Here is a 12,609-nt window from a genome sequence, read left to right as displayed (position 1 = left end):
ATATGCACCACATGTCCAAACCAACGTAGTATCCTCTCTGCATTTAATTCCTCTTATGCTCAACTTCTCTCTCAACACAGGTATGCTTTGTCGTTCATTCATCTATTACTATTACATAAATTATTTTATAAATAATTACATAAACAAATATGATCTAGTAGCAGTTGTGTGCCTGCGAGTCATCAGGTGAGTGGATTTCATAGCACTGCTATCAGTGCTATTAAAGTCACTCACTTGTTCAGTCTATATTTTTGTTTTATAAATTTCATATAAATTCTGTATACATTAACCAAGTTCCACATGTATATCCAGTAAAAGGGATAACCTTTCTCTATGATGGCATATAGTATAACTCAGATAATATATATAAGAGAAAGAATCATAGAGAGAGGAGGTAGAAAGAGAAAAGGATGAAAGTACAATGGTTTAGAATAGTATAATAAAGCACAAAAAATATAGTAAAAATAAACATGAAACAATGTAGAGGGAATAAATGGGAGAGAAGAAGGTATACAAAAAACACTGAAATTTGTTGAGATTTATGATAAACAAAATATTTATTCTTTTTATAAACAAAGAAAAATGTCATTACTATGAAAACATAAGAACCAAGAGTTTGAATGTTATTGTTTGTGATGTGATTGTAGCAGCAGAGAAAGCATGGTTAGTTGGTGCTGGTGGTGCTGTCATTACTCATCATTGTTTGGCTGCTGTCAGCTTGGGTCAGCAGCTGTTTGTGTCTACCTGCCTGTCTCTGTATCTTTCAATGCTTCCCTCTGTCTCTGTCTGTTTGTCTGTCTGTCTGTCTGTCTGTCTCTACCTCTCTCTCTGCATAGCTAAAGTGCACAGAATGTATAGTGATGGTTAAGCTCAGAAAGAAGCGTGTCAAAAGATGAAATTGATGCTGGATACTATTCCACACGGAGTTTTGATTGAAGATATTTTTAATTACATGTGTAACATTCTAGCAAATTACAACACTGGATATAGGGATCTGAGTGCTAAATATTCTCACAAGAAAGGGGATGGTGTAGGGAAGAAGGTGAGAGAGAGAAAGGCAGAAGTGGGGAGGCAATCAATAATAATTGTATTATGAAATTAAAGCATATATTTGAAAAATAATGAAAATAGTGTAACAAAAACAAGAATTGTCACTTGAAAAGATATGTATACTGTTTGAAATGTAAAACAATGGCAAGTTTTATAGAGACTAATAAAGATCATCATCATCATCATCGTTTAACATCCGCTTTCCATGCTAGCATGGGTTGGACGATTTGACTGAGGACTGGTGAACCAAGTGGTTACACCAGGCTCCAATCTGATTTGGCAGAGTTTCTACAGGTGGATGCCCTTCCTAACGCCAACCACTCCGAGAGTGTAGTAGGTGCTTTTACGTGCCACCGGCACGAAGGCCAGTCAGGTGGTACTGGCAACAGCCACGCTCAAAATTGTGTCTTTTACGTGCCACTTGCACGGGAGCCAGTCCAGCGGCACTGGCAACAATCTCGCTCAAATGTCCTTACACGTTCCAGGGCACAAGTGCCATCACGATTTTGCTCCTATCTATCTATCTATCTATCTATCTATCTATCTATCTATATATATATATATATATTATAATATTAGGGACAAAATCCAAATTACAGGTAAAAACTCAATTAAAATCAATTTATAAAAAATTAAAATTAAATTGAGCTTTATAGATAAAATATATATAAAATATATAGTTTTAGGGAAAATAACCAAGTTTCAAGAACTCATCGATGAAAATCCACTATCACATATAGAAAAATTAATATTTAAAATCACAATAAATGAGTATAATATAAAGCAAAGTAAATATCATAAGATAAATATAATATAATAAATATAATAATATTATATTTATCTTATGATATTTACTTTACTTTATATTATACTCATTTATTGTGATTTTAAATATTAATTTTTCTATATGTGATAGTGGATTTTCATCGATGAGTTCTTGAAACTTGGTTATTTTCCCTAAAACTATATATATATATATATATATATATGCCTCAAACGATGCGTATATATATGGCCTTCAAAGTAAAAGAATGAGTGAGGCAGAGGGAAGAAACTGGTCATTTAAGTCAACACAGGGAAGAAACTGGTCATTTAAGTCAACACAGGGAAGAAACTGGTCATTTAAGTCAACACAGGGAAGAAAAGTGTGGGACAGTTGGTGGAAGTGGCAAGAGTGTGTGAGGGGTGCGGGATGGTATAAGGGTGAAGAGATGTAAAGTAGGCAACCTGTAATGATGCAAGACACATAGGGAGGGAGAGGTGGAATAAGAGGCGGCTGAGAATTCAAAGCAGCAGAATGATAATACAGTAGACAGGAGAAGGACAACAAAAGTGACATGATGTTGGATAATTTGCAGGAACAGGTGCAGAAGAGTGGGGCAGGCATGATGGAATACATACAAGCATAGTGAATAAATTAGAAATAATACAGCAGTAAGTTACCACACTTATGTCAATATAGCAGGAGTTATATGTCAAATAGCATTACATTTTCTTTCCTTTGGGAATACATTGATGATTATTTAATTTCTCATAGAATATACTTTGACAAACACTGTGTATCTTGGTTTTGCAACACAGGTATGGCATACCTTGCCTATGTAATGTAAAAGGTGATTAAATGGATGGCATTAAGAAAAGCCTTTAGCTTTAAAATATTACTTCAAAGAGAAAAACAAAAGGAGATGAATAATTAGGTGAAGTCGAGGGTATATATTACACAAGTGAAAAAAAATGGTCATGAGAAGTTTATCATTGTGTGAGGAACAATAATAGAGTAACACTTCTAAGTGAATAGCTAAATGGGGCCCTAACTCACTTTCATTACAGAGAATAATTTAAAATAGAGAATGATTTACCACAGATATGACATTGGTAAGGCATCTTTTTGTATGAATATGTTTGTGTCTACTTAAAGCATGAGTTGTGGAGAATGATTTACCATGGACATCACAGCTATATGGACCTTCTCTAGTATGAATACATTTACGATTAGTGAAGTCATTAATTTGAGAGAATGATTTACTGCAGATATCATGGTCATATGGCTTCTCTGCATGAATGTGTTTAGATTTAGTTAAATGAGTTATTTCATAAAAATATTTACCACAGTGATATGGTTAATAACCTGTATGAGTACATTTGTGTTTATTTAAGTGACTACTTGTAGGGAATGATTTACCACAGATATCACAGTGATATGGTTTTTCTCCTGTGTGAATACGTTTATGACTAGTGAGACCATAATTACTAGAGAATGATTTACCACAGATATCACAGTGATATGGTTTTTCTCCTGTATGAGTACATTTGTGCTTAGTCAAGTGACCAGATTCAGAGAATGATTTACCACAGATATCACAGTGATATGGATTTTCTCCTGTATGAGTACGTTTGTGCTTAGTCAAGTGGCCAGATTCAGAGAATGATTTACCACAAATATCACAGTGATATGGTTTTTCTCCTGTATGAGCACGTTTGTGTTGATTTAAATTACCAGTTTGAGAAAATGATTTACCACAGATATCACAGTGATATGGTTTTTCTCCTGTGTGAGTACGTTTATGACAAGTGAGAACATAATTTCTAGGAAATGATTTACCACAGATATTACAGTGATATGGTTTTTCTCCTGTGTGAGTACGTTTATGTTTAGTTAAAAGATATGATTTAGAGAATGATTTACCACAGATATCACAATGATATGGCTTCTCTCCTGTATGGATACGTTTATGTTTAGTCAAATAAGTACTTAAAGAGAATGATTTATCACAGACATCACAGTGACATGGTTTTTCTTCTGTATGAGTATGTATGTGCTTAGTTAAGTGACCAGATTCAGAGAATGATTTACCACAAACATTACAGGGATATGGTTTCTCACCTCTATTAATACATTTGTGTTTAATGAGCCTACTTTCCAGAGAAAATGATTTTTTACAGATACCACAATGGTATGAGGATTTTTCAGTCTCTTTTTGCATCTCTTCAACAAAATAATAAATCAATCCTTTAAGTCTGTAACATTATCCATTGTTTCAATAGTTTTCTTCTCTCAGAACAATATACATTTATTTTCTTGTTTCAGTTTTTATTGATGATTTCTTTCAAATGTTTTACAAATGTTTTCCCATCAACTCTGGATTTTCATCAATATCTGAAGATGCCACAAACACATTTGAAACTTCATCCAAATTTCATTACAAGAATGTAAATTCATTTTGTACATGTTACAGACTGTACAGTAGAGAAATGCTGCTATTAATCTCCATTCACAAGAAATATTTCACAGTAGTTTACCATAGAGTTATATATTTATTGCTTGTAATGTTTCTCTTTAGTCTTTAAAAAGATAACAAATATTGAGGATAAATCTGATGCAAGCAATTCTTTGACTGATATTCTGAAATAATAGAGAAACAACAGTATAAGATGCAGAGAATATTCTGATAGCAGAGATGCAACAGTGGAAGTGTTACTACGTTTCTACAAAGATAAATTGTATTGGGTGGGTAAAAAATTAATTTCAATTTGTACAAATAGATAATGTTGCAATTTTTTTCAATAACTTTTGTCAATGTTATGAATTTTTCCTGTTCACATGTGATAGCCATTATGTTTAGCTTATATTAGATGCAAATTGGCCAAAATTTTGTTTACAGCAGTTAGTTCAGTGTCAATTTTAATATAGAGTGCAAAAATGAACATTTTCGCCATATTTTGCATTTTTTATTTCCGTAAAGGTATGAAAGCTGCTGAGGCTCACAAAGACAGGTGTGGAGTTTATGGTGTTGATTGCTTAACAGAACGCACATATCAGAAATGGTTTAAAAAATTCAATTCTGAAGATTTTTCTCTCAAAGATGACCAACATTCTGGTCAACTCACTGAAGTTCATGATGACCGAATCAAAGCCATAATTGAATCTGATTGTCATATAAATGTGTGAGAGATCGCTGAGAGGTTAAATGTATCACACACAACAATTGAAAATCATTCAAAATGTCTTGGACTCAATAAGAAGCTCAATATTTAGGTTCCACATATATTGAAAGAGATTCATGTAACACAACAAATCAATAGTTATGATATATATCTCATCATCATCATCATCATCATCGTTTAACGTCCGCTTTCCATGCTAGCATGGGTTGGACGATTTGACTGAGGACTGGTGAAACCGGATGGCAACACCAGGCTCCAATCTAAATTTGGCAGAGTTTCTACAGCTGGATGCCCTTCCTAACGCCAACCACTCAGAGAGTGTAGTAGGTGCTTTTACGTGTCACCTGCACGAAGGCCAGTCAGGCGATACTGGCAACGGCCACGCTCGAAATGGTGTCTTTTATGTGCCACCCACACAAGCCAGTCCAGGGGCACTGGCAACGATCTCGCTCGAAAATCCTACGAAGGCCAGTCAGGCGGTACTGGCAACGGCCACGCTCAAAATGGTGCATCTTATGTGCCACCCGCACAAAAGCCAGTCCAGGGGCACTGGCAACGATCTTACTTGGCTTGCCGGGTCTTCTCACGCACAGCACATTTCCAAAGGTCTTGGTCAGTAGTCATCGCCTCGAATGAAATCAACTTGTTTCTGAAATGAATCATCTGGTGATGAGAAATAGGTTGTCTACAACATCAATCGAAAACGATTATGGTACAAGTGTAATGAACTAGCACTTGTACCATAATCGTTTTCGATTGAAAAATATATTCATATCAAATAGAAACAGAAAAATGTGTTTGTATTAGGTAAAGTGAGAATAAATACACATCCAGAAATATGTGTATGTGTGAAGAAAAAACATACAAATACATGAACATATATACGCAAACATAAATACATGCATATACATACATATTCATACTGATATACATGTCAACATATATACACACACACACATGAATACACGCATATTTTAATTAAATATATTTCTTTTGAAAATTGATATTCATTTCATCATTCTGCATAAGCACCAATATATCTGACAGAAATTAAATTATAATTATTGTATATATGCTCTACTTCTTCATATTACCTATGATGACAAAAGTGTCCATTGTAAGACAAGTAACACTTTAGTTTACTAACCCCTTAGCATTCAAATCACTCTGTCAAATGTAATGTTTATTTTATTATTTTATTTGTTTCAGTCATTTGACTGTGGCCATGCTGGAGCACCGCCTTTAGTCAAGCAAATCAACCCCAGGACTCATTCTTTGTAAGCTTAGTACTTATTCTATCGGTCTCCCTTGCCGAACCGCTAAGTTACAGGGACGTAAACACACCAGCATCGGTTGCCAAGCGATGTTGGGGAGACAAACATAGACACACAAATACACACACACACACACATATATATATATACACGACGGGCTTCTTTCAGTTTCCTCTCACAAGGCTTTGGTCGGCCCGAGGCTATAGAAGAAGACACTTGCCAAAGGTGCCACGCAGTGGGACTGAACCTGGAGCCATATGGTTGAAGCAAGCTACTTACCATACAGCCATGCATTATCATGTTACTTGGAAATTTTAATGACGTGACTGTTCATTTTTCAAATTACATTGTAAGGTAGGTGTGTGAGGCCTGATCTGGCCAATCTGTACATAAAACAGATAAAATATTAACGCCTGACACGGCTGGTTTAAATACTAAACAGTTAAGATATGATTTCCCAGATATTTCTCAGCAAGACAGTTTTTGTCTCAGCGTATATTCCTTTAGGCTTTGTCAAGCCACTGCCTGACACAAAAGACTTCATTCATATTTCACAGTGATAAGGTCTTTCGCCAGTGTGGATTCTTTTATGCTTTGTTAATTCACTGTTAGAAGCAAAAGATTTTCTGCATATTTCACAGTGGAATGGTCTTTCTCCAGTGTGTGTTTTTTTGTGCTTTGTGAAGTCACCATTATGGACATAAGATTTTCCACACAGTTCACAATGAAATGGTTTTTCTCCAGTGTGACTGCGAACATGAATAACAAGACTAAACTTAGCAGAGAATGATTTTCCACAAATTTCACAGTCATAAGGTTTTTCTCCAGTGTGGACTTTTTTGTGACTTGTTAACCTGCTGCTTGAGATAAAAGATTTTCCACATATTTCACAATGAAATGGTTTTTCTCCACTATGTATTCTTTGGTGGGTAACAAAACCAGAATTCTGAGTGAATGATCTTCCACAGATTTCACAGTGGAAAGGTTTTTCTCCAGTATGTATTCTTTGATGTATTATTAAATCACTGTTGTGGAAAAAACATTTTCCACAAATTTCACAACGATATGGTTTATCTCCAATGTGACCACGTATATGAATTCTAAGGTTAGCCTTATCAAAGAATGATTTCTCACACAATTCACACTGATAAGGTCTATCTCCAGTATGCATCCTTTTGTGTCTTATTAAATTACAGTTTTTGAGAAAATCTTTCCCACATATTTCACAACGAAAGGGCTTTTCTCCAGTGTGTACTTTTTTATGATTTGTTAATATGCTATTTGAGACAAAATATTTTCCACATATTTCACAGTAATATGGTTTCTCTCCAGTATGACTGCGTACATGAACTACAAGACTGTAACTACCAGAGAAAGATTTGCCACACGTTTCACAGTGGAAAGGTTTCTCTCCTGTGTGAATTCTTTTGTGATTTTTTAAATTAGTGCTGGAGAGAAAATATTTTCCACAAACTTCACAATGATATGATGTAACTTTGTGTAATCCTTCATGTTTAGAGAGTTCATATTTCGAAGAGAATGTCTGTATACAAATCTCACAGTGATATTTAGGAATATTTTTGTCCACAGGTTCCTTACCATTGTCTGTCTTTGTAACTGTAGTTATATCGTTCAAAACAGCTGCATTGGAAGTATTTAGGTGATTAATGTTCTCCATATTAATTCTTTTGAAATTCTGAGTATAATGTATTAGGGTTCAGTCTCTTGTTCAAGATATCATGAAACTTTGTTTACATATGCGGAACATGTGCAATGTAGATATATTTTCTACTTACCAGTAGAGTGTTTGAAATGAAATATCAAGTAGTGCTAGAAAAACTATTCATTCATATCTGTGTGCAATTAAAACACATTTCCCCTGACCTGTAAAACAAGGAACAATCAATTAATGAGGTAATAAATTTTGTGATGAAATGAAATATTTACTCATGAACTTAATGGAACAATGCCCCTCAGACATGTGGGTCACTTCATGTTGTCCACAAATATTAAAGTTTATCTTCACATGAAATAATTACTACAAATAACATAATTATGAACACGGAAAGTAGGCAGTGTTGTTAACAATTCCCCCATTCAAATGACACTGGTGAGATTAATTAAAAGCCCTTTGCATATATTATTACATACCAAAATATTAAATATTTGAATGTAGTTCTTTCATAAGATAAGTTTGAATGGTTCTTCATTGCATTTGAAAATGCAAAAATTTCTAATTAAATTGCCCCCTCTGCAACCCTTAAACAATTCATGAAACAATAATAATGCTTTTATCCTAAAGAAATACTTTATATTATAAATCTTTTATTGTGGTGGGTAGGGCAAAATAAGAGTTTTTACCACATTTTTGACTTTGAGAAGAAATATATTTTTTATCATTGTTCACAACCTTACAAAAACTATGTCAACTAAGCAAATGACCTTCTCTAAATGCATTATAAACACTAACATATTCAGAATACTATTTCAGAAAATTATTTATGTTCTGTTTGGACAAACTCAGATGGGTCAAAATGAGTAAGACAAGATGAGGTAAATTTGCCTCTTCAATTCTCCAGAATTATATTCAAAAACAGCCTCAAACATATCAATATCCATCCACAGACATCAAAAAGATCAGAAATACAAAAATAATTAAAATTTCTCTGTGAGATGAAAGAGGATCATGGAAAAATGGAACATGATATGAAATTAATGAAACTTGACTAAATCTAAATGTCAAACATAAAATATTCTTGATCTACAGGGGAGGCTGTCTTCTTGATATATTTATGCTTGTTTGTTTGTTTGTTTGTTGTTGGCACTCGTCATTTACGATGTCGAGGGTTCCAGTTGATCCGATCAACGGAACAACCTGCTCGTGAAATTAACATGCAAGTGGCTGAGCACTCCACAGACACGTGTACCCTTAACGTAGTTCTCAAGGATATTCAGTGTGACAAGGCTGACCCTTTTGAATTACAGGCACAACAGAAACAGGAAGTAAGAGTGAGAGAAAGTTGTGGTGAAAGAGTACAGCAGGGTTCGCCACCATCCCCTGCCAGAGCCTCGTGGAGCTTTAGGTGTTTTCGCTCAATAAACACTCACAATGCCCAAACTGGGAATCGAAACCGCGAGTCTGCTGCCCTAATCACTGGGCCATTGCGCCTCCACTATATTTATACACCATGCAGTTAAAGAGGAGAAATTATTAGAACTAGTCATGACTCATTTTACCCCATTTCAGACATCAATTTTTGAAACTTGAAAGTTATCAAAGTAGACATTAGTGTGGGAAAAAACTGACTTGGAATTCAAGAGAGAAAAGAATATTGATGGTTAAACACCAAAAATTATACAGTTATTTTATTAGTGACCACAATTATAATCCAGTTCAAAGTTGAGAAAATTTTTCTTGAAAGAAGAGTATGTGCCACCTGACTCTATTTTGGATTCTCAACTTCATCAACAACAATGCTGACTAATTTTTACTCCTAAAGATGATGCAACAATACAAAATGATGATGCAATACTTGCAATGTAATGATTTCAAATAGGTAGAGAGAAAATAACAAGAAATTCAAAGTTACTCATTTTACCCCAGCACCTAATTTTGCTTCCTGCCTCTGCCCAAATATATATATATCCAGAGTTACTTCTCTTCAGTATTTCTCATTGATAATGACTGAAGAGCTAGCATTCAAGGGGAATTTGACAAGACAGTCAGTCAGACGCTGACACTCGATGCTGCATCGAAAAGGCCAGGGAATAGAAGAAAGAAGACTTGCACCCAACACCAGAGCTGAAGACACCTCCGAAAGGGGGGGGGGCACCACGTCAAAACGGTAGAGGAGTAGGGGCTGAAACCGGACGTGGTTCCTCCTGATGATGTCTTGAGCTAACTGGATCCTATAAAGGAGCTGTTGTGGTAGCAGACCACGAAGCATGGTTGAAATTCCTTGGAACAGTTTGACTGGAACTGGTAAACTGGAGAGCTATACCAAGCTCTAGATTGATTTTGGTTTCTACACCTGAATGCCCTTCCCAATGCCAACCACTTCAAGAGTGTAGTGGGTGCCTTTCATGTGTCACCAGCAATGTCCATGACTACAATTTCACTTGGCTTGATGAGTCTTTTCAAGCACAGCAAATTGCCAAAGGTCTCAATTATCATCTCCATGAGACTCAACATCTGAATATCATGTTTCACCACATCGTCCCATGTCTTCCTGGGTCTACCTCTTCCACAGGTTCCCTCCACAGTTAGAAATTGACACTTCTTTACACAGCTGCCCTCATCCATATGCATCACATGACCATACCAGTGCAATCTTCTCTCTTTCACACATTTGATGCCTCTTATGCCCAATTTTCATCTAAAGATACACACAAATTTATACATATAGCAACTGCTATACCATAGTCATTATTAATTTGTGTAATTTGAAGATGATTATCACCTCAGTTTCAAAGAGATGACATCACAAATATGGTTAATTTAGGCAAATTAGGCCAGATTTCAACCATTTTGCTGACCATTCAAATTGTCATTTTTTACTAAAATATTCACCCAAATTTCAGAAATGAGGTATCAAAACGTTTCTTTTTGAATGATCTCCAACGAAAAGTACAGAAATTACATTTAAATATTTTCAAAAATTCAGAGTGATACCTAATATAACTTTACATGTATATATCATCATCATCATTAACGCCCACTTCCCATACTAGCATGGGTTGGGCGGTTTGACAGGAGCTGGCTTGGCACAAGACTGCACCAAGCTTCAGTGTCTTCGCATGGTTTTTACCAACCACTCTGCCAAGTATACACACACATATATATGTTACATATAATAAAACAGAATGTGTCGCATTGGTCACACAAGGGAAAAATAACAGTAAAACAAGAAACGGAGTGGGAGTGAGTGACAGTCAGAGACACTAAAGGCAAATCAACTGCATTCAAATGTTCTGTTGTGAAGACTCCGGTACTTTAATCTAAATAAAACTGTAAATCTTTATCTTAAATTGTGTTTTGTTTCTCAGTTTCATATACACATCTATCTATCTTCTCTCTCTTTTACTTGTTTCAGTCATTTGACTGCGGCCATGCTTGAGCACCGCCTTTAGTCGAGCAAATCGACCCCAGGACTTATTCTTTGGAAGCCTAGTACTTATTCTATCGGTCTCTTTTGCCGAACCGCTAAGTTACGGGGACGTAAACACATCACCATCGGTTGTCAAGCGTTGGTTGGGGGACAAACACAGACACAAAAACACACATATATATATACATATATACGACGGGCTTCTTTCAGTTTCCGTCTACCAAATCTACTCACAAGGCTTTGGTCGGCCCGAGGCTATAGTAGAAGACACTTGCCCAAGGTACAACGCAGTGGGACTGAACCCGGAACCATGTGGTTGGTAAGCAAGCTACTTACCACACAGCCACTCCTAAAATTGATATTCTGTCGTATCTAATTCTTCAAGTGCTTTAATTCTGTATATGTACATATATTTACTAGATAGTTCACATTAATGGTTTCTCCCACTGTGTCGATGAATCATTTTCTCTCATTACTGAAACTGTCATTTTTGTAGGCACCGGTGTGCTGGTATACATAGATTTCGGTTGTAATTTGCGTTAATAACTTTTTTAAGTGATTATTCGAAATGATTCTTACCATTACAAATTTAAATTTCAAAGGAACGAACAGCCAAGGTTTGAAAAAAATATGACTACTGGACAGTGTTGGAAAATGTCGCAATCCTGTAGTTGTGGCCCAAAATATCAACAGAGGGAGATGAGCGAGCGAAGAAGAACAGAAAAGACATTAAGACCGCAAAAAGAAACCGGTACAGCGCATGCGTATATCAAAATCAGAGAGAAGCTCGTGCGCGAGCAAAACGGCTAAGCGAAGATAACTCTCATTATCATATTTTGTAATTAATAGATTATCGTCCTTAATATAGTGTATTTTTGCTATTTATCTCAAGAGTTTCTGTTATTTTGTTGCAACTGTTGATTTTCTGTAGAACTAAATGTAAATGATACAACTTGTTCATAGCGACTGCAAGAATGATATCCGACATTCATTAGTAAAAAATAAAAACAAAAGAAAACGGAAATGAGAATAACATTTTCTAGGGGTAGTTTGTGCGTAGATCACGAATATAACGTCCGTTTCTTTCGGTGACCCTCCAGTTTCTTGTAAATGACCATCTTAGGTTAAATACACTGATATTCCGTAGGAACTGAGTTCAAACAGGTTTGGGCCGAAACTGATAACTCTAAAAGTTATGAACGATTTTTTATATAATTTTAATGGAGTGTTAC

At 35.5% G+C, this 12,609-nt stretch overlaps 1 protein-coding gene across 5 annotated transcripts; it reads right to left on the bottom strand.

The window, feature by feature from the left end:
* Positions 1–2,257: 2,257 nt before the first annotated feature.
* LOC149130493 (uncharacterized) lies at positions 2,258–12,307 on the bottom strand. 5 transcript variants are annotated; one of them, XM_089343878.1, is made up of 3 exons: positions 11,957–12,307; positions 6,843–8,153; positions 2,258–3,766 (listed from the first exon to the last, which is right to left on the bottom strand). In XM_089343878.1, exons 2-3 carry the CDS (start codon positions 7,945–7,947, stop codon positions 3,171–3,173), a joined length of 1,701 nt encoding a protein of 566 aa, XP_089200004.1. In that variant the 5' UTR covers positions 7,948–8,153; positions 11,957–12,307; the 3' UTR covers positions 2,258–3,170. The 5 variants fall into 5 exon arrangements, with proteins under 5 accessions (XP_089200004.1, XP_089200000.1, XP_089200001.1 ...); XM_089343874.1 differs by having other exon boundaries at positions 2,258–5,644; positions 8,066–8,153; positions 11,957–12,221; XM_089343875.1 differs by having other exon boundaries at positions 2,258–4,453; positions 8,066–8,153; positions 11,957–12,221.
* Between the last annotated feature and the right edge of the window lie 302 nt (positions 12,308–12,609).

The sequence above is a fragment of the Octopus bimaculoides genome, chromosome 28, assembly GCF_046866305.1.
Source record: "Octopus bimaculoides isolate indiv1 chromosome 28, ASM4686630v1, whole genome shotgun sequence".
NCBI classification, from domain to species: domain Eukaryota; kingdom Metazoa; phylum Mollusca; class Cephalopoda; order Octopoda; family Octopodidae; genus Octopus; species Octopus bimaculoides.
The sequence above is the reverse complement of the archived record's forward strand: the minus strand, read 5'-3'. Positions and strand labels throughout refer to the sequence as shown.